The 22,970-nt window shown below is 38.4% G+C and overlaps 3 protein-coding genes across 3 annotated transcripts; 2 read left to right on the top strand and 1 right to left on the bottom strand.

Moving 5' to 3' along the window:
• Positions 1–118: 118 nt before the first annotated feature.
• On the top strand, positions 119–5,993 carry GCK72_003229 (uncharacterized protein; the record flags this gene model as incomplete). The annotated part of the gene is made up of 4 exons (XM_053723901.1): positions 119–183; positions 2,771–2,866; positions 4,177–5,043; positions 5,894–5,993. 4 exons carry the CDS (start codon positions 119–121, stop codon positions 5,991–5,993), a joined length of 1,128 nt encoding a protein of 375 aa, XP_053592546.1.
• Positions 5,994–7,727: 1,734 nt separating this feature from the next.
• On the bottom strand, positions 7,728–16,369 carry GCK72_003228 (uncharacterized protein; the record flags this gene model as incomplete). Its single annotated transcript, XM_053723900.1, has 10 exons — positions 7,728–7,922; positions 7,980–8,131; positions 8,796–9,098; positions 9,659–9,903; positions 10,849–11,640; positions 13,339–14,114; positions 14,159–14,701; positions 14,749–15,680; positions 16,189–16,251; positions 16,300–16,369. The coding sequence occupies 10 exons, from the start codon at positions 16,367–16,369 to the stop codon at positions 7,728–7,730; spliced, it is 4,071 nt and encodes a 1,356-aa protein (XP_053592545.1).
• Positions 16,370–18,750: 2,381 nt separating this feature from the next.
• On the top strand, positions 18,751–22,449 carry GCK72_003227 (uncharacterized protein; the record flags this gene model as incomplete). The annotated part of the gene is made up of 3 exons (XM_003094746.2): positions 18,751–18,848; positions 20,021–20,797; positions 22,095–22,449. 3 exons carry the CDS (start codon positions 18,751–18,753, stop codon positions 22,447–22,449), a joined length of 1,230 nt encoding a protein of 409 aa, XP_003094794.2.
• Positions 22,450–22,970: the final 521 nt, after the last annotated feature.

The raw sequence follows: 22,970 nt of genomic DNA, 5'->3' as shown, positions 1-22,970 counted from the left end.
GGTTATAGAAGGATAGGGATTACAGGAAATGAGAATTGAAGATGGGTCACTGTAAGGGATATTCATATACTCAAAGAAATCCATCGAATGCCGTGTATTTTCCGTCGCCTGTCGGCCAATGTTCCGGGAAGAAGAACTTCATGAAGGCGCAGAAGGCGACGAACAGGAACATCAAGATGAAAGGTAGGGCGCAGAGGCATTCGCATCGAGATATCGGCATCTGGAAGATTCTCATTGAAGCGCACTTTCAAACGAACTATAAATTTGGTCATAGGTATTTTTGACTACGCAGATTCCATTTTTGGTGTGACCTATATCAGTGTGACCTATATCATTGGAAAGCTGAAAAAACGTTGATTTCAAATATGTAATCAGGTTTTGCACTCGACGACTGGTGCTCGAGAAAATTGAGGTCAAAAGTTCTAAAAAGTTTGTAAAATTTCTATTTTCAAACTTTGACCTTGTTTTTCTTGAATACCAAGCCTCGATGGCAAAATGTGATTATATGTTTGTATTCAGCGCTTTCTCAGCTTTCCAATTATATAAGTCACGTCCCATATTTCCTAACATGACCTTCCCTAACTAACAAGGGCAGTCTTTGGAGACGCCAGTTTCAAACGAACTATAAATTTGGTCATAGGTAATTTGGACCATGGGGAGTCCATGTTTGCCATCAAAACCTGCTAAATGTGTCTGCGAGCCGAGTTATGAGCTCTCAAACCTTTCATATGATTAAGCTTTTTCCCATGACATTTCAAATCGGTAGTTTATATAAGCCACCGCGCGGTTCACTTTGTGTTCCTCAGCGGTATTGTCAATTAGGAATTACATATGAAAAGTTTGAGAGCTCACGACTCGGCTCGCAGACATATTTAGCAGGTTTTGATGGCAAAAATGAACTCCCCGTGGTCAAAAGTACCTATGACCAAATTTATAGTCCTTTTGAAAGCCGCGTCTCCAAAGAATTCCCTTGTTAGTTAAGGAAGGTCATGTTAGGAAATATGGGACGTGATTTATATCATTGGAAAGCTGGCGAATCCAAACATATAATCACTTTTTGCCATCGAGACTTGGTATTCTAGAAAAACTAGGTCAAAGTTTGAAAATAGGAAATTTTACAAACTTTTAAGAACTTTTGACCTCCATTTTCTCGAACACCAGTCGTCGAGGGCAAAAACTGAATATATTTTTGAAATCAGCGTTTTTTCAGCTTTCCAATAATATAGGTCACATGCATACTCCATGACCTTCCCTAGTTAGCTAACTCACCTTCAGATGTCTTTTCCAGAGAGCAGAAGAGCAGAGAGCCGAAGAGCAAGGTATGGAAAAGTGGAATGAGAGAGTATGAGCCGGCAGCCTGAGTGTCTCTATAGACTCCGCCCCTTTTCGATTTCATATTCTCTGAATTAGAACTCCTGAGGGACGCCTTCTAATTACTTGATTTTCTTTTTTCTCGAGAATTTTCACGAGATGTAAAAAATCAAAAAGACAAATTAAGATTCCTCTGAGACTTTATCTTCTCACATTTTTCTGTGATTTGTGACGGAAGTATTCGAATGAACACGGATCTTAAATTTGAAGAAATTTCAGCAAAAATTGCCAAAAAATAGGGAAAAAATTTTTTGTCAGTGTAACTTTTTACACTGACAATTTTTTGTCAGTGTAAATGAAAAAAATCTCGTTGTTCATATTTTTCCAGTAAAATTTAAACTTGCTAGTTTAGACAAACAAATTTGCAAAACATTGCAAAAAAACATTGCTTTTTTTCGTGTACTCCTCGAGGACAATTGCTTTTTCAACAGCTTTTAGTCTATTTTTGATTTTTGATTGTATAATGCAAAAACCTTCGAAAATACGGAATTTTTAGACAATTTTCAGCAAAGCAAACGATTTTCCACGTTTTATCTAAATTTTAGAGTATTGCAAATGTTTTTTCACCATTTTTCATAGTTTAAAGCTAATTTTCAGCTATTAAAAAAAATGGCGTCGAAAATCTCATTAGCCGCAATTTTCTCTTTTTCTCCCTATTCCATTTTTTCCATTTTTATATTTTTCTTGTAGATCAAATCAAGGGCTACATTTTTGTAGTTCACCATTTTTTATTAGCTCCGCCCACTTTTGAGATACGCGCCTTTAAAGTTGAAAAATCGCAAAAATAAGTGATTTTCAATGGCTAGATGTGATTTTTACATCAAAATAACCAGAAAAATCCATTTCTGACGTCAAAAACTATTCAAACTCTAATTTTCCATGTGGAAAACCACATTTTTAGCAAAAATTTGGCCTCTTGGTCAAGATGCACCACTATAAGAATGGGTACCAGGGTTCAATCCCGCTTGGGGTCAATTTTTTTGCGCTTTTTAAAAAAAAATTCTGTTTTTAATTATATTAATCTTGTAGATACAAACTAGAGCTGTATTTTTGTAATTGTCTGTTTTTTGTTTGCTCCGCCCACTTTTGAGATATGCGCCTTTAAAGACAGCTAGGTGTCCCCCCCCCCCTCCCAAACCGTACTCCTGCTCTCTGCGTCTCTGCTATCTCTCAAATCTGTCAAGAGCCCCCATCTGGACGAGTGTCAATTACCACATGATTATTATTATGCATAAACATTTAATACTCAGTCAACAGCTAAATTGGCTTCTCTCACGAACGACACTCCGGTGTTCCGTTTTTAGGACCATTAATAATTAGTTTTTTTTTGGGATTTAGAAAGATTTTCTTTTTTTTAAATATATTTTTCTGAAAAATAGTTTACTTTTTCAAATTTTAGTATCATCATGAAACCAAATAAAAAACCATTCCGACTGCTGGATCTACCAAGAGTGGCAATGGAAAAAGTGCTCAAGAACAATACGGCTTATGAGTTGTGAGTTTTTTCAAGTAGATAATGATTTCGAGAGTTTTTAGCTATATTTTTTGAAAAGATCACATTAAAATCTTCATTTTTGTAGCTTACAATTTTCCGCTAGCTCCGCCCACTTTTGAGATATGCGCTCTTAAAGATAGATGACTAAAATGCGTCAAAGGCACGCCAGTTTTGGAAGTTTTGGTAGTAAAAATAGCGGTTATTGTTTAAAAAATCATAAAAAAGACACACTTTTGATGTCAAACCTTAAAAATTAGATTAAATAACCTTATTTTAGTGTCTATTAAGAGAAACGCGTCCAAGGCACGCCAGCTCATCTTTAATGGCGCATATCTCAAAAGTGGGCGGAGCTAGAGAAAAACCGTCAACTACAAAAATATAGCCCCAGACTTGATCTCTAAGATGAAATAAACCAAAAACAGAAAAAATTAAAAAAGTTGACCTCAGGCGGGATCGAACCCTGGTACCTATTCTCACTGCTGGGTCAACTTTTGATTAAAAATGCGTCAAAGGCACGCCAGAGATTGGTGTTTTGAATGTTTTGAAGTAAAAATAACGGTTTCTAGTTTGAAATTTAGTTTTAATGTAAAATTTTCTTAAAATTCAGTATAGAAAGCCCTGTTTTTAAGGAAATCTGGCAGGTCTAAAGAGAAACGCGTCAAAGGCACGCCAGACAATCTTTAAAGGCGCATATCTCAAAAGTGGGCTGAGCTATCGGAAAATTTTCAAGTATGAAAATAAAGTTCTTGTCTTAATATATCCAGCCATATAAAATTTATTAAATTCGGATCATTCCTAAGACCGTGACGCGCTTTTTTTGTCAGTGTATTTTTTGTCTCTAGCAAATTTAAGAGTGCAATCTTAAAATCAGTGTATCTCTGTCAATTTTAAAGTTAGAAAAAATCAGTAAACGGGATCAGAATTCTCACGTTTTCAGCTTTCTAACCATATAAAAATCAAAAGATGTTGTGCACACTATCTTAAGTTTTTGTCATTGTAACATATTGGTCATTGTAACTTTTTGTCACTGTAAATATTTGGTCACTGTAACTTTTCGTTTTCACAAAATTTTGAAAATTTAATACGATATTTAGAATCCTCACGTCTTCAGCTTGTTAATTATATAAAATTCAAAAAAATATCTGCAGACAATCTCATATTTTTGGTTAGTGTAAAAATTTTGTCATTGTAACTTTCTGCTTTTGAGAGTGCGATTTTAAAATCAGTGTATCTCGGTCAGTTTCAAAGCTAGAAAAATTCTGAAAACAGGATCAAAATCCTCACGTCTTCAGCTTTAAGCTTTCTTCCAGACTAGCCCTCTCCATGCAATCAAAACGAGCCAAAAACGCAGTCAAAGTCATCGCTAACCAGCGTGGCTTCAAAATGACCATAACTCTCGACGAAACTCCAAATATCGAGCTCTACGATGACCGTTCTGATCTAGCAGAGCTCGCAATCGTTTTCAAGTTGGCACCCGTCGATTATGACAAGTTTTTGTTTAATTCGACACCAGCTCAGCTGGATAGTGCAGAGGACGGGCGGTTGGTGTGCAGTAGCTATGATACATTTATTGGGGAATGGAATAATGACGATGATGGGGATTCTGAGGCAGATTTTGATGTGGAAAAGGAGAAAGAGGATTTGAGTGAAGATGAGGAGGAAGATGTGGACGAGGAGGAGGAATTGATTGTAGATCATAAAATTTCGGATGAGGAAGAAGAGAATGAGGATGAAGAAATGAAACAAGCGAAGAAGTTTATTCTTCGTCGTGCTCGAGACAATTTGTATCTCCACTGCAATGACTTGCCAACCGGTGTCAACTTTCTTATCTCAACGCTCTCGGATTTGTTCCGAAATATCGACTCAGTTGATGTAGAAGTAACAATCCCGGACAAGAACTCGGTAAACCAGATCCGAGAATTTCTGGTCAATCAAAAGAAATGCCTAAAACTTTGTCGCTATCGAGACTCTATCAACAAGTATACCTCCCGGGAGATTGAACAATTGATGCATTTCGAGACGGTACGATTGGAGAAGGCACGGATGGAGAATAAGAATATGGAGGTGTTGTTCAAGAGATGGATTGGAGCGGAGTATGTGAATAGAGAGCTCTACATTAAGAATCTCTTCCAGCCAATGAGTATTCAAAAGTTGAGGCGGTGTATTCGCGATAGACGGTTAGTTAATTGTGTTATTTTTTAGAGAAAATGATTGCAAGACTCGGAACCAGAGTTGAGCGGAATGCGGTTTTTGAAATGGCGGAAAGCGGAAGGCGGAAAGAGAAAAGTGGCGGAGAGCGGAAAGCGGAAGGCGGAATTCCGCTCAACTCTGCTCGGAACTTGCTTGAAACTCAATATAATGAACTGAAAATTATACGAAATGTAGATCTCGCTGAGATCTATCACTTTGATATAATACTGTTCGGATGGTTATTTGATGATGTGTTTTTTTCCAACATCTGTGTGAAAAATTGATCAAAAAAGCTCAAAAATCGACCAAACATCTATTTTTCTCGAAAAAAATTTGACAAAACTCATTTTTAAGTCACTTTAACTGATTTTTAGCAATTTTAATAATGAAAAATTGATAGAAACCGCATAAAATAACTAAAACAGAAACTAAACTCAATCTCCGCTCAATCCATTCTTGTCAAGGCCCGCATAATTGGCGCCAAACTTCAAAATTCAAATTTTTTGAATATATTTTGCGGAAAAGTCCATTTTTCTGAAAAATCATCAAAAAATGTTCAAATATTTAATGAAAATTTGTAGAAATTGGTTATTTTTTGTTTCTGTTTGTCAGTGTAACTTGGTCACTGTACTTTGGGTAAATGTGTCGCAGGAGCTGATTTTTAAAAAAATAGATTTTTTGGCATTTTTTCCATATTTTAACAAATACCTGACCCGTATTATTACACAGACATAGAACTCGCTGAGATCTACATTTCGGTATATTTTTGAGCTTGTAATATTGAGTTTTAAGCGAGCTATAAGCTCCGGTTCTGGTTTTTAAAAAATTAATTTTCAGAACCATTCTCCTTGCTAACACCGCTTTCACAGTGAAGAGGGATGACGAGCTGACTGCTTGCGTGTGGTCAGGTGGAGATTTCAAATTGTTTTACGTTTAGAATATTTTGATAAATCGCTACATTTTTGTAGTTGACGGTTTTTTTCTAGCTCCGCCCACTTTTGAGATATGCGCCTTTAAAGTTTCTCATGTCATTTTTAACGCCAAAAAAGATTTTTACATCAAAATAACCGGAAAACCCTATTTCTGACGTTAAAAACTATTCAAAATCCAATTTTCCATGTCGGAAATCACATTTTTATCAAAACCAAGTTTGGCCGAGTAGTTGTTGGTTTAGGTGGGCCACTATGAGAATGGGTACCAGGGTTCGATCCCGCTTGAGGTCAATTTTTGTGAATTTTTTTTTTTGTTATTGATCTACCTTATCTACATAAACAATATAAAATAAATAAAAAGTTTGAAGGTTGATAGTTTTTTTGTCACTGTATTTTTTTTTGTCGCTGTAGTTTTTTTGTCACTGTAGTTTTTTTTGTCACTGTAGTTTTTTTGTCACTGTAACTTTTCTTTGCAATCCTCAGCTTTTTTTTTTAACCGTTGTTTTTTGCAAAATCTCAAATTTTATGTATTCCCTCTATATTTCATGTTTTCAATCCTCCATTTTTAGAATCTCCAGCTCTTTTCTTGTTTTTTTTTCAAAATTTTATGTTTTTAATGCATAATTGAATTATTTTTGTTGAATAAATCTTGTAGATCAAAACCATAATTTTTGATCTACCGCTCTCTCTCGCCAGTATTACTCATTTATCGCTTCTCATTTTGCTTGCTGATCACTCTTATCACCGGATGATTCCCAAATGGGTTGGGGAGAGAAAATTTTTTTTTTTTTTTTTTGAACTTTTCCAAGAATTAAGAGATCAGAGATGAACTTATGGACTCTGGAAAAAAGAATATGTAGCTACAGTATACCACAGCCTAGCTTCTCTGCGCTCTCTGACTCTCTCGCCTTCATCTGGCGCGTCTTTGACGCGTTTTTCTTAAAAGACAATTTTTCTGCCGGATTTTCTTTTTTTAAAGATATTCAAGATTTCAACAATTAAAAAATTAGTTTTTTGAACTCCAAAACTGGCGTGCCTTTGACGCATTTTAATCATTGATCTTTAAAGGCGCATATCTCAAAAGTGGGCGGAGCTGGCAGAAAATTGTCAACTACAAAAATGGAGAGCTAGATTTGATCTACAAGATAAATTAAATGAAAAACAGAAAAAATCAAAAATTTACCAAAAATTTACCTCGAGCGGGATCGAACCCTAGTACCCATTCTTATAGTGGCGCCCCTTGACCAAGGATTTCTTGGCCAAATTTTTGCTAAAAATGTGGTTTTTGACATGGAAAATTGAGTTTTGAATAGTTTTTAACGTCAGAAATGGAATTTTTCGGTTGTTTTGATGTAAAAATCACATTTTGACGTGAAAAATGACATGAGAAAATTTCAAGGCGCAGATCTCAAATGTGGGCGGAGCTATCAAAAAAGTGGCAACTACAAAAATGTAGCCCTATTCTTGATCTACAAGAATATATAAATTTAAAAAAAGACCAAACTATTTCGGAGCATGACGGGCACTCAAAGTTGCACGATTTTTGCAGAAAAATGACTTATTTAAGGAATTTCCAACTTTAAAGGCGCATATCTCAAAAGTGGGCGGGGCTATCGAAAAAGTGTCAATTAAAAAAATGTGGCCCGTTTTTTGAACTACAACACAATAAAAAAAGAAATACTCAAAAATCTATATTTTCATCATTATAATCATAAATCACACATAAATCACAAGTATTATCAATCCTCATCTTTATCCGATCCGCTATGATACTCCGTCGGATCGAATGGAGGTGCTTCGCGAGCAGCATACTTGGGAACGTAATTATATTTTTCTGAACGGCTCAAGGTTACTGGCCATTTCATCCAAAACTTCTGCACTTCCAAATACCTCTTCTTCAACTCCTCATCACCAATTTTCTCGATGTCGATTCCCTGAAAAAATGATATATTTAATAGATCTGTGATTATCTCAAATCAGAAACTGTGTACCTCAGCGAAAAATTCCATAATCAATATTCCGACACACGCGTAGTCTTCACTATCGCAAAGCGCATAGTAGCAAGACGAGCGCAATGCGATGAGCGAGGCCTGGAAGTCCATCGTCTTCTTTTTGTAGATATTGCAGATCATGTGACCGGCGACTGAAAAATAATTAAATGAACTTAATAAAACAAGGGCTACATTTTTGTAGTTCCGTCTGGGGTGCCTGGAGCGCTAGAATCATCTGGGGTGCCTGCGGCGCTAGAACCGTCTGGGGTTTATGATCTTTGTTTTCATAGTTGTCATTTTTTCGATAACTCCGCCCACTTTTGAGATATGCGCTCTTAAAGATAGATGACTAAAAATGCGTCAAAGGCACGCCAGTTTTGGAAGTTTTGGTAGTAAAAATAGCGGTTATTGTTGAAAAAATTATAAAAAATACACATTTTTGATGTCAAACCTTAAAATTTAGATTAGATAACCTTATTTTAGTGTCTATTAAGGGAAACGCGTCAAAGGCACGCCAGACAATCTTTAAAGGCGCATATCTCAAAAGTGGGCGGATCTAGAGAAAAACCGTCAACTACAAAAATATAGCCCCAGACTTGATCTCTAAGATTAAATAAACCAAAAAAAGAAAAAATTAAAAATTAAAAAAGTTGACCTCAGGCGGGATCGAACCCTGGTACCTATTCTCACTGCTGGGTCAACTTTTCGTTTTTTTCATTTTGGTCAAAAATCGAATTTTTCAACAGAATAACATAGTTTTAGGGGTTTCTAGAGTGAATTTTTGTGATTTTTCAGTAATTTCAATGCACTACTCACGTGCAAACATTGACGTCTCAACAGCGCCCGACGGACAATGAACCACAACCGGATAGCGTTGACTGAGCGCAGTTTTCAGAATCTTGACCAAATCTTTTTGTCTCTCAGGAGTTCTGAGTTGACGAATCCAGGTGGTGAACCAATAATGAGTCACTGTGAACCGTTTTTCAGATCCAAATCTTGCCGAGAGCTTACGATATTCCACGCCGTGCTTATCTTTTCCGATTTTGAGACACTTCACTTTCAAGTCACCACCAAATGACTCTTCGACTCCTTCTTCAAGGGGGAAGTATTTGGAGCAATCTGAAAATATTGATATATATATATATATATGAATCAAGACCAGAGCTACATTTTTCTAGTTGACAACTTTTTGATAGCTCCGCCCACTTTTGAGATAAAAGAAGGAGTGCAGTCTTGAGCTATCAAAACATTTAACACTACAAAAATAAAGACCGTATCTTGTTCTTCAATTTTGTAATTGCCTGTTTTTTGTTTGCTCCGCCCATTTTTGAGATATGCGCCTTCAAAGATGGGCGCCGCAGATCTGGCGTGCCTTTGACGCGTTTCTCTCAAGAGAGACCGTTTTCTGCCTGATTTTTTTGAAAACAAGGTTTTCTATGTTGAATTTTAGGATTTTGACATTGAAAATGTGTTTTTTTAATCAAAAACCCCTAATTTTACTCCCAAAACTTCCAGATCACCAATTTCTGGCGCGCCTTTAACGCATTTTTAATAATCTATCTTTAAAGACGCATATCTCAAAAGTGGGCGGAGCTATCAAAAAGTTGTCAACTAAAAAAATGTAGCTCTAGTTTTGATCTACAAGAATATATAAATAAATGAAGTATAACTCCCCCAACCTTTTCTGGCAAACTCAGTCTCAGCGAACATCACAATCATTCTGGCCTTCTTCTGTTTCACCATCCACCAAAACTTGCCGATCGTTGAGTGTGTTCTCTTAGACTCCGTTTGCGGCGACTCACAAAGATACCAATCTTTACGGTACGGTAGTTTGAAGTGGCTCGCGGCGATGAAATCATTATTGAATCGGTTTCCGTATCCAGTAAGGATTGGGCGAGTTGACTTGATGTACTTTTGGATGTCTCTGAAAGTTAATAGAATTAATAAATGATATAATTCGGTAGACCAAAACTAATTCTTTATTTTAGTAGTTGACGCGTTTTTGATAACTCCGCCCACTTTTGAGATATGCGTCTTTAAAGATAAGCAATGCTGAGGGCGCGCTCTCTACACCTTGTTCATTAAAAGCGGATATCTCAAAAGTGGGCGGAGCAATCAAAAAGTTGTCAACTACAAAAATATACAAAATTTTATGAAGATTATTTTTGTAATTAAGAATTTTTGTGTAAAACCTTATCCAAGGGAGATATGAGCTAACAAAGTTTGAGTAAATGCACCACATGACAACATAGTGCATCGACTCCAAGCTTGTACCTAAAATCTGATTTTAGACGCTCTAGACGTGAGGAATGCCTTCAAATAACTTAAAAATGACAAAAATCCACTCAAAAACTCATAAATACCAGTATAGGGAAAGTCGTCAAAATGGCCGAGTGGGATTTTCGACGAATTATTTCCCCCAGTATGAGGCACCAGGGTTCGAGTCCACCTGATGGTCAAATTGTTCGTTTTGTTTTTGGAGGTGGCTAAAGGTTCCATTAAACGCAAAAATACAAAAAATTTTCAAAATTTTGGATTTTCTAGCTTCTCTGCGCTCTCGCACTCTCCCTGTCTTTCAGGTAGTAAACTTTAAAGGCGCATATCTCAAAAGTGGGCGGGGCTAGAAAAAAGTTGTCAATTGGAAAAATGTAGCTCTATATTTGATCTACAAAACACATATAAATTCAAACTAGTGAAACAACTCCTGAAGACGTGGCAGACTATTGAAATAATCAATTTTTTACACTGACAAAAATGTCACTGTAAGTTTACCGCCCGTATCTCAAAAGTGCGCGGAGCTATCAAAAAAGTGTCAACTACAAAAATGGAGTTCTGTTCTTAGGCTATCTAACCATATAAAAATGCTCACCTGCAATCTTTCCAATCGATCGGTTTTTCAGTCGGTTCCTCCGGTTGTTGTGGTTGAGCCTTTGGGGTCGGTTTCTGGGAAGCATTGCCTTTAGTCGTCGTCTTGTTCTTCTGGACCTTGGAGATTGTGCTCTTAACTTTAGAATTCTTGCTAGTCGCTTCAGTTTTACTAGTAACTTGAGAAGTAGTCTGAGATGTCTTCACGTCAGCGCCGCCTGTCTTTCTGTCCTTCTTCTTCTCGTCGGTAGCCGTGGCGGCGACCTTCGCCTTCCCATCCGCCGGTGTCTTGCCCTTAGCATCCACTTCCTGAGGTGTCTTGGTCTTGTTGGCAGGAGCCTTTTCGGCATCTTCCGGTGGATCCACATCCCTAGCCGTCAGGACCACTTTCTCATCAGAATAAGTAATCGGCCGATCCTCAACCAATCCAAAATCTTTCGTATCCACCGTGTCGTTGGCTCTCTTTGTATCCTCTTTATACAATTTGTCAAAGTAGATTCTGAGACCATTGCACTTTCGTACAAGATCATTCACTACAGGATCCTCCTTGCTATCACTTTCACTAGTCTCCACATGCTTATATAGTTTGTAGTCTGAATTCACCGTAGTCGTCAATCGGTGCACGGCGAGACTGAAGAAGGCGAGCTGCGGTTTCCAGTAGTTTGGTTGTGGGAAGAAGCATGGGAATGTCGAGGAGTACGAGTAGAAGGAGAGTTTGTACCAGACGAAATTGATGAGAACGATGGAGCCAAGTGTCACAAGGAGAATTCCGGCGGCGATTATGAGGAGCGTCAAGCTGAAAAACATAGATAAATGTGTCATATGGCTGTGTAGTTCAGATATGGGGCTACATTTCTGTAGTTGACAATTTTTTGATAGCTCCGCCCACTTTTGAGATATGCGCCTTTAAAGTTTCTCATGTCAGTTTTGACACCAAAATGTGATTTTTACATCAAAATAAACCGGTTTAGGAGCCTGCGGCGCTAAAATCATCTGGGGTGCCTGCGGCGCTAGATTCGGCTGGGGTGCCTGCGGCGCTAAAATCATCTGGGATGCCTGCGGCGCTAGAATCGGCTGATGTGCCTGCGGCGCTAGAATCGTCTGGGGTGCCTGCGGCGCTAGAATCAGCTGGGGTGCCTGCGGCGTTAAAATCATCTGGGGTGCCTGCGGCGCTAGAATCGGCTGGGGAGCCTGCAGCGCTAGAATCGGCTGGGGTGCCTGCGGCGCTATAATCGGCTGGGGTGCCTGCGGCGCTAGAATCGGCTGGGGCGCATTTGGCGCAAAAACGACACCCTCGGTATCTTTAAAGATGCATATCTCAATTGTGGGCGGAGCAAAAAGAAAACCGACAATTACAAAAATAAAGAACAAGTTACGGCCTTCATTTTTGTAGTTGACCACTTTTTGCTAGCTCCGCCCACTTTCGAGATATGCGCTTTTAAAGAACAGGTGTAAGGGCGCTCAGCAACGATTATCTTGAAAGGCGCATATCCCAAAAGTGGCCGGAGCTATAAAAAATTTGTCACCGAAGAAAATGTACAGAATTTTATGTAGATTATTTTTGGAATTGATAGATTTTGTGTAACACCTCATTCTTGTGAGATATAACAGCGCGAAGCGAGAACGCTGGTGCGCCTTAGGCGCGTTTGGATGTTTCGCTTCTAAAGGTAGCTTTGAAGCGCCTAATCTCGGCGGGAAAGATAAATTTCATGATAATTTCTTCAATATTCCTGTAGATCAAATCTCAATTTTCATTTTTCAAGTTGACAGCTTTTTGCTAGCTCAGCCCATTTTTGAGATATGCGCGTTTAAAGATAGATTATTAAAAATGCGTTAAAGGCGCGCCAGAAATTAGTGATTTGAAAGTTTTAAGAGTAAAATTAGGGGTTTTTGATAGAAAAAACACATTTTTAATGTCAAAACTTTAAAATTCAGCACAGAAAACCTTGTTTTCAAAAAAAATCAGGCAGAAAACGGTATTTTTTGAGAGAAACGCAAAGACACGCTAGATCTGCGGCGCCCATCTTTGAAGGCGCATATCTCAAAAATGGGAGGAGCAAACAAAAAGCAGACAATTACAAAAATGAAGAACAAGTTACGGTCTTCATTTTTGTAGTTTACAACTTTTTGATTGCTCCGCCCACTTTTGAGATATGCGCCTTTAAAAGTGACAGAGTCAGAGAACGCAAGGCGCAAAGAAGCTAGACTTTAAAGGCGCATATCTCAAAAGTGGGTGGAACTATCAAAAAGTTGTCAACTACAATAATGTAGTCCTAATTTTGATCTACAATTTTGTAGTTTACAGTTTTCTTTCGGCTCCGCCCACTTTTTTGATATGCGTATTTGAAGATAGCTGTTGCAACAAGTTTTTTCTTTTCTCTCGCCACCACCAGGCGCCCCATAACTCAAAACTGGGCGGAGCTATGAAAAAAGTGTCAACTACAAAAATGTAGCCCTATTTTTCAACTACACAATGCCTTTAGCCAAAACTCACTCCATTGGTTTCTCCTCCTTTCCCTTCATCCCCGACGTCGCCTCCATCACTTTCTTCGTATAACCACCAAAGAAACTATCCAAAGCAGCGAGAGTGGCCTTGGATCCATCAAAACTTTTAGAATAACCAGAAAACTCTAGACCCATCGAGTCAGCCATCCGGATCGATGTCTCCAAGTTCTCCAACTTCTGCTTATCCTCCACATCATCCACTTGCTCCTTCAACACCTTCACACTATCCGCAATCTTCTGAAGATCCACCGAGACTCCAGTGACACTTTTAGCCTTGGCAAATATCTCAGATTGATCCGCCAGCGTTGTTGTAGTCTTCGGAGCCGTGACAGATGACTCAAAAGTGGTCAGCGACTTGTACATGGAATCAAAAGTGGGCTTCAGCTTCATCAGAGAATCCAGCTCCTTTTGCTTCATCTTGCTCTGATACTTCTTCACCACATCCAGACCACCAACGAGAGAATCCAAGTCTGACTTTTTCTCCAGCGCATTCTTCATATTGGAGACACCTTGAACCGCTGATCCGATGGTTTTCGAGTGTTTCCCTGGATCCGGGAGAGCCTTCAACCCGTCAATCTCTGCATTCGTGACTCCTTTCATGCCATCAATTGACTTTTTCAACTTCTTCAAGTCCTCCGACGTCCCGGCCACCTTCTTCATCACTTCCAAACCATTGTTGAGAGAATTCGACGTCTTTTGATCAAACGACCGGATTGTTTTGATTCTGTCATGAGCGGCGATGAGCAGTTTGACTCCTTTTTTAGTCTGTAAATAAAAATTGTTAATAGGATAAGAAAACAGTGGGTCACCTGTAGACAACCGAAAAATTGAGCATAATTATCGAGTTCTGTGTGGAATAGTGCCAAATTGGTCAGCTTATTGATAGCAGTCGCTGCATCTTCTTTGATAGTGGTTGGTTTCTCAACATTACCAATCTTCGTTGCAACCTCGTTGATTTTCTCAACTGCTTTCTTCAGTGTCGGGAATTTCTCGTGGTTCCGAAACTCGTCGACATCTGCCAGCTTCCCACTTTCACATATTTTGATGAATACATCGCAGAGTTCAGCCAATCCGGGAGCCGTGACAGCCTCGATGAGAGGAGCAACCAGTTTCTCGATAGCCGCGATTTTGTCGTCGATTCCCTTCAGAACGGTTTGTAGGTCAGTGACATGAGTCGCGGTGACAGCTGTGTACGAAGTGAGCGAGCAAGTCTGAGCCTCTTGGATGCCTGATTTGAGGTTTTTTTCCTGAGAAGCCAATTGCTTGATTGAATTGAAGTTCTCAGACATAAAATCAATTTCCGATCTGAGGTTAGGCGCCTTCAACACATCTTCAACTTTTTTTGCCATAACCTGAAGCATGAAAATAAATTATTTGCCACCTGCATTTCAAATCTAACCTCCAAACTCTTCAACCCGTTCATTGCAATACTTAGTCGATCTGACTTCACCACATCTTTCATCCATTGATCCGTTAAATCGACCGAGATCTGTCCCATGTCAGAAGGCCCGTTTGAAAATCCAGAAATGTATTCCAGTGATCGTTTTCTACTCTCCAGCTGATATGCTTCCAAGACAGTCTTCACATTCTCAACATCTGACTGTGCTGGTTTCAATGAAGCCACAGTTGTCAAGAACCCATCAATGAATCCAGAGTATTCTGACCATTCATCTTGTTTTCGTGTGAGATCGGTGAAGGCGGATTTCAGCGTGTTCAGAGAGCTCAAAATCCGGATATCTTCCTGGATTCCATCTTCAGCCGAGCTAAACTTTTTAGAGGTCCAGAGGGAAGGCATCACTTTCAATTTGGCGCCAGATGACTTGAACGCCTCTAGCGCTTGCTTTGCACTTGTGAAGTGAACGTCGGCCGTTTTTTCATCGAGTTTGTTGTTGGTCCCCGTGAGAGGTGATTTCCAGTTGAATTCAACATTGCTGATTACATCCCCAATTGCTCCCATTTGGACTCCATTCGTCGACAGTTCCGTGAGCAACGCATTGAAATCGTTCATCCTCGGTCTCACTTTCAAATCAGTGATCCCATTATTATCATCCAGGATTTTTTTGAATAAATCCAGAGTTTTTTCAACGTTTGCCACTTTTGTAGACGGTTTCAGAGTGGTCGGAAGACTTTTCATCGTGTCGACAGCCTTCTGAATCTTCGAACTGTCGATGGCAGCAATTTGAGTGGTGGTGACGGAGCCAAAGCGAAGGAGTTCGGAGATCAGTTTGTCGGCGGGGATGGTTCCAGAGGTGAGTCCATTTTGGAGGTAGATTCCATTCGTTACACGGGCAACCATTTTCAGATGATTCAGGGAAGTGGTGAGGTTGTCGTCTGGAAGAGAAAACATGAGGATTGGGAGTCGTTACGCAGTGAATTTGAATGGGTGCGTAGATAAGCTACCGGGACGTTTTGAAACCGGAAATTCCTTTGGTTTCAAAACTTCTAGAATCTAGATGATCGGTTGGAGCGCTCCGTATCGCCGCTATTCGGAGTCGCTACGCATAAAATTCAGCGAACAGAACGCTTCGCACACGCGTCGCTGCTACTGAAAAGTGAAGATTCTTGACCGTTGGTTGGAACGCGAGTCAGCTCCGTATCGCCGCTATTCGGAGTCGCTACGCAGCAAGCTCACCAAACCGTACACTACACACACTCGCGGCTGCTACTGTGAGAGTTCCTCTTGCGCTTCTAGCAAGATAGCTCCGTATCTCCAGAAGTCGCTACGCAGTGAATTTGAATCCGTCAAAGCGTACGCAACGCACACGCGCTTCTACCAAATTGGCTCCGTATCTCTGAGAGCCGGTACGCAGCGAATTACGCGTCGCCGCTCATTCCTTACCTTTGGGATTCCGATGAAAACGACGAATTGAGCCATCATCTGGTGGTGACTTATTCAGAAATTCTGAAACCAATTCTCTCAAGTTTTCAACTTTTCCCAACTCCTAATTACCTTCTGAATGACGAAAACGACCTGAAAAATCAGGATGACGTGCCTCGATACGAGGTGATAGTTGTGCCATGAAGGCGAGGAGCGAAATTGTGAAGATTATCTCTGAAAATGGTCAGTTTTTCTTCAAATTTTTCTTCAGGACTACCAAAACTCACTCATATTTGAAGGTTCTCCCACACAATATCTTCTTTCTTGCTCGAATGCCAGAATTTGTAACTCTCGATCAATCGATACTGATTGGGGGATGGGGAAATGAGTTGGAAAGGGGGGCGGAAGGGTCAGTGGGGCAACGTGTCAATGTGTCAGAGGTTTTTAAAAAATATTTTTAGTGAAAGACGTGGAGCTTCTTTTTTTTCAAAAATCAAAAATTGGAGCAGTCACGTGTTTTTCAAAATAATTTATTTTTACACTGACAAAAATCTCCCGAGACACCTATCTTTGCATGTGTATATCTCAAAAGTAGGCGGAGCTATCAAAAATTTGTCAACTACAAAAATGGAGAGCTAGATTTGATCTCCACGTTTACATAAAAATTATATAAGATTGGTCAATTTTTCCGACCACTAAGGTCTTCTTAAAGTTGTCATGTTTTGAAAATTTATTGTCACTGTAAAACGTATTCACCCATATTTCAAGGATATCGTTCTTACAAGTTTTTGATTTTTTAATATGATTCGGAAGCTGAAGACGTGAGAATTCTGAATTTGTTTTCAAATTTTGAATATGACCTAGCTGAAGCGGTTACAAGATCGCAAACTTAGCAATTTATAGAATTAAAGTTACAATGACCAAAATTGTCATTGTATAATTTCACACTATTTCAATTTTATAATTCTTAGTGTTTTTGAAAAGCTGAAGACGTGAGGATTCTGAATCTATTCTTAAATTCTTTCTCGTTTCATTTTGAATTAAGATACGCGACTTTCAAAGCGGAATATTTATAGAATTGTTATGAAGCCTAGTGTTGGTTAATGTAACCTAACTTTGGTCACTGCAACATAGTTCAGGTCTTTGTAATACACTCAGAATCCTCACGTCTTCAGCTTTCTAACCATACGTACACAACTTTTAAGTACGTCAAAACAACCCTGTAGAAGCATTACTCACAAGATATACAATGACAATTTTGGTCACTGTAGCATAAATTTTGGTCATTGTAACATAACTTTAGTCACTATATCATAATCTTGGCCACTATAACTTGAATTTGGTCTTTGTAATCAAATTCAGGTCATTCTAACCTAAACCTAATGATTTTAGCCTAATTTTGATCACTTTTACTCATTTTTAGTTACTGTAACCTTACTTTGGGCACTGCAATTAATCTTAGTTAATTTTCATGTATTGATTATCTCCAAATCGTAATTTTCAAGTCAATAATACCAACCTAATCTTTTCATTTTCCACGTCTTATCTTTTATTTTTCTGCATAATAATTATACCGACCACTGACCATCTTATCTCTCTCTCTCCCCATCTGTCTATTCCGTTGTTCTTGCCCCGTAGTCCTTCGTTTGCTATTTCCCCGTATCTTCTTCTAAACATTTCCCCCTCCATTTCCCCCTCTATACACACTTTTCTATATGCATACACTATTTCTCCCCCCAATATTTGAAGACTCGTCTGTTGGCAGACAGGGTTTGACCACCCACTTTTCATTTGAAACTTGCGATACGAAACATTTATTTCATTTCGATGATAAAAATGCCGAATTTTTAAAGGTGCAGTGATTATATTTAGGTTACACTGACCAACACTAAGCTATAATCACTAAATTTAGCTTACAATGACCAAGATTTGGTTACAGTAATCTATTTTTGGTTACAATGTTTAAGATTACGGTATGGTGACTAAAATTATGTAACAATGACCAAAAATACGGTAAAGTAACCTTAGTTGGGTCTAAATTAGGGTCACAGTAGCCAAAGTTATGTTACAATGACCGAAATTGTCATTGTAAAACTTTCGAGCCAAGTTTCTAGGGTATCGTTTTTGTTCATTTTGGAGTTTTCTATATGATTAGAAAGCTGAAGACGTGAGGATTCTGAATCTGAATTGAAATGTTGTCTAGGACCAATTTGGAGTGAGTTACAATGACCAGAAGTTACAATGACCAAAAGTTACACTGACCAATTTTTTACAATGACAAATTTTTTACACTGACAAAAATATATGATAGTTTGCTCATAACTTTTTTGATTTTTATGTTGTTAGAAAGCTGAAAACGTGAGGATTCTGAATCTGTATTTGAATTTTGTCTAGGACCAATTTGGAGTGAGTTACAAGGTCTCAAGCAATTTTCAGGCTAAAAGTTACAGTGACCAAAATTAGTACGGTTTAGAATTGAGATACAACTCTTTCAGTTTTCAATTTACAAATCTCAACTTTTTTCTTTTTTACTCAATTTTTTGCTCTTTTCCCCCTTTTCTCCACTAAATATTCCTTTCCAGAATGTCAGCAAAAGAACCACCTGCAAAAAACTTTCCGCTGCTCAGTTTACCTGATCTTGCTCAAAAAACTGTGATGGATATTATGAAGGTTCTAGAGAAGTGAGTTGAACGGGGAGCCAAAATTTTTCAGTTTTTATAAATCTATATAAATCAAAACCAGGGCTACATTTTGTTAGTTGACAACTTTTGAAAGCTCCGCCCACTTTTCAGATACGCCCCTTTAAAGATTTCAGTACTCAAACGCCTGCGATTTTCCAACTTCAAAGGCGCATATCTCAAAAGTGGGCGGAGCTATCTGAAAGTTGTCGATTAACAAAATGTACAGAATTTTATTTAAATTGTTTTTGTAATTAAGAATTTTTGTGTAAGACCCTATTCTAGTGAGATATAAGCCGTCAAAGATTTTTGAGCAGATGCATCATCTCGCAATATGGTTCCAAAAATGTGCGGGAAAATCCGATTTTCAACGTTTAAGCTTAGAAGAATTAACTCAAATTACTTGAAATATATAAAAATCCACTCAAAAACTCACAAAAACTGTTTTTCCCAACAAAGTCCAAATGGCCGAGTGGGATTTTCGACGAATCATTTCCCCTCACTAGAGGTACCAGGGTTCGAGTCCACTTGCTGGCAAAATTTTTTGTTTTGTTTTTGGAGGAAGCTAAGGGTTCCAATAAACCCGAAAATTCGAAAATGTTTCAAAATTTTGGTTTCTCTAGCTTCTCTGCACCCTCGCACTTTCCCAGTCTCTTTCGTTTTGAGTGCAACCATCTTTAAAGACGGATATCTCAAAAGTGGGCGGAGCTATCAAAAAGTTGTCAACTACAAAATTGTAGCCCTTGTTTAGATCTACAAGATGAAATAAGTCAAAACTTGAAAAAATAAAAAATTCACAAAAATTGACCCCAAGCGGGATCGAACCCTGGTACCCATTCCTATAGTTGTCCACCTTGACCAACAACTACTCGGCCAACCTCAAATTTTTGCTAAAAATGTGGTTTCCAACATGGAAAATTGGGTTTTGAATAGTTTTTAACGTCAGAAATAGAATTTCCCGGTTATTTTTTATGCAAAAATCACCTTTTTGCGTTAAAAATGACTAATTTAACAAATTTCCAACTTTAAAAGCTCATATCTCAAAAGTGGGCGGAGCTATCAAAAAGTTTTCAACTACAAAAATGAAGTTCTGGTTTTGGTCTATACAGCAATGTAAAAAATGCTGATTGCTTTTGTCAGTGTAACTTTGTCAGTGTAACCTTATTCTCTTGCAGATACAAGCTCTCCACCCTCTCCAAACGATCACGAAAAATGATAAAAATGAGTTGCCCTTTGGGAAGCTATCAGCTGGAGATCCTAGCTTCTAGCATCTTCATCTGTTTCAATCTATCCGACCCACGTGAAAACGATCAATTCGACGAGATGCTCATTCTCGAGTTACGAGAAGACGATGACACTTTCCCTCCATTCCAGGAAGGAGCTATAGTCAGACCCCATCAAAATTACCAAGAAACGGTGCCAGCAGAGATTCGTTTGCTTTTCGAGGTGTTTAACAAGCCTGTCACTAGAATTTTTTTGATAGAACACACCCCGTTGATTGAGGATATAACAAGGCTGATGGGGGTGCTGGAACATAAACTAACATTGGTGTGTGCCGGTACAGGGCGCCAAAACGATCAAGCCTTTATGCAAGTTATGCAACAATGCAATCCAGTGACCAAACGTCTGGAAATGTATTACGATATTAATCAAGGCTCCACATTCGACTTGACCAACATCGCCCCGTTTACCTATGACCAATTGCTTATCAGTAACTCGCAATGGTTGAGTTTCCCTCAGATTATTAGTCACTTTATGGATTGCAAGCATTTGCATTTGAGATGGTTCCGAGAGGAGTCCAATGGGCTCCCGGCGTTTTTGGAGAGATGGATGGAGGGGTGTGCTATGGAGCATGTTAACTTCTCTATCCGATGGCCCATTCAGTTGAGAATGATTCTCGAGGAGATGAGGGTTGAGCATACTGTAGTTGATGTCAGCGATTATAAGATTCCGTGAGTTTTTTTGAATTACAGTGACACGCTTTTTTCCAATATGGCCTACAACTTGAGGGAGTTTGAGTCGTGTACTCCACGTGGACAAGTTGGAGTTTTTCAAACAAAAAAAATAGAATTTCACTGGTTTTCAGCGGTTTTTATCGGTTTTTTTTCCTGATTTTTGAAGGTCTTTTGCATTTTACAATTAGTATTGCAATCAAAATCCAAAAAAAAATCGAAAAAACGACTAAAAACTTCTTGAAACTCAGTTTAATTCAATAAGAAGCTTCTTCACGAAGAGTACACGACTCACATTCGCTTTTATGGAAAATCAAACTACATAATAATCTGAAATGGACAAACTGTTGGCAAAAACTGGAAATTGAAAAAAATCCTATTTATAAGCATTGAAAAAATTTTGTCAGTGTAACTTTTTACAATGACCTAATTTTTGTCAGTGTAGAAAGTTTAACGACTTGTCCACGAGGAGTACACAAGTAAATATGGTATTTTTTGGTGAAAATGTTTTTTTTTCTACATCTCATGGATAGTTTAAGCAAAAAGTTTGAAAAACATCGAAAAAACCATCAAATTTGGTCCGTGTACTCCTCGTGGACAAGATGCATTTCTAGAAATCACGCCGTTCCTGACAGATTTTTGTGGATTTTTTTTCTGAAAAACGCCGTTTTAAGCTATTTTAATATAGGTAATGCGAAATCTTTCAAAACACTGGAAAAATCAGAAAAAATCACTGATAACTTTTCGAAACTCGGCTAAATTCAAAGAGAAGCATACTTGACTTGTCCACGAGGAGTTCACAAGTAATTATGGAGCTTTTTGATGAAAATTTTGAATTTCCAACAATTCTGAGTTATTTTCTGCTAGTTTGAGCAAAAAATTGCATAATATTGTAAAATCCATCAAGTTTTTTCGTGTACTCCTCGTGGACAAGATGATGTTTTACTTTAGAAATCATTGTTTTTAAAAGGTTTATGTCGATTTTTGATGTTTTCCAGGATTTTAATTGCAATACTGATTGTATGTTGTAAAAACCTTTAAAATTCCAAGAAATTCCGGAAAAAACCGCTGAAAACCCAATAAAATTAGAAATTTTTTGAAAAACTCGAACTTGTCCACGTGGAGTACACGACTCACATACCCTTTGATATGGAAATCAGACTACATAACAATCTGAAATTGACAAGCTGTTAGCAGAAATGGAAATTGAGAAAAAAATTGTCAGTGTAACTTTTTTCACTGACAATTTTTTGTCATTGTAAATTTAAAATTCTTATTTCTCCAAATTTTTTTCCAGAAACCGTGAAATCTTCAAACCGCGTGAACAACCACCGGCGCCGCCCATCACAACATTCATCATCCGTCGCCGGTGTAACGGACAAGAGACCCTGATCTCCCAGAATGGATTTCAATTCTTCCTCTCAACTAATTGTCGTCTTTTAACCGAAGAGGAGAAACTAAATCCAGTCGAAGATTTTACCGATTGGGATTTATCCCAGAATCCGTTTAATGGTGTTATGGAGCGTGGCGAAAATTTCAGAATAGTAGGCGGAGGGGGTGGAGGAGGAAGAGTCGTCGTGGATCAAAATTCAGATTCAGACGACTGGGGTGGACGTGTCGACACAGATGATAGCGATTCGTCGGGGTGGTAGTGTTGTTGTTGTAAATTGTTATATTTTTTATAAAATTGAATAAATGCATTTGCGCTCTATTGAACATCTATGCAGACTGTGAATGCGCTCTATGGAACATGAATAAAAAAAAAAAGCGCTCCAGCGATTCCTAATTATTCAATTTATTGTCAATGTAATATCTCCCCCAAAAATTAATATTTTGAAAAAGAGATCTGTCTAATCATCATAACAACACAAATTATTTGGAAGCTGACTAATCACGATGCACTTTTAAATGTCTAAAGTGCATCAATAGTGCACTTTCAAATTATTCCAAATTATTCCAGATTTCGGAAGCTCAAACTAGATAGACTAGTTTCTCTAATAATTTATTACTTTGAATGAAAAACACCACTAGAAACTTCTTGAAACTCATTTAAGACCCCAGTCGATTCTAGCGCCGCAGGCACCCCAGCCGATTCTAGCGCCGCAGGCACCCCAGCCGATTTTAGCGCCGCAGGCACCCCAGTCGATTCTAGCGCCGCAGGCTCCCCAGTCGA

Source organism: Caenorhabditis remanei, chromosome I (genome assembly GCF_010183535.1).
Source record: "Caenorhabditis remanei strain PX506 chromosome I, whole genome shotgun sequence".
NCBI classification, from domain to species: domain Eukaryota; kingdom Metazoa; phylum Nematoda; class Chromadorea; order Rhabditida; family Rhabditidae; genus Caenorhabditis; species Caenorhabditis remanei.
This window is presented reverse-complemented; position numbering and strand designations above follow the sequence as displayed.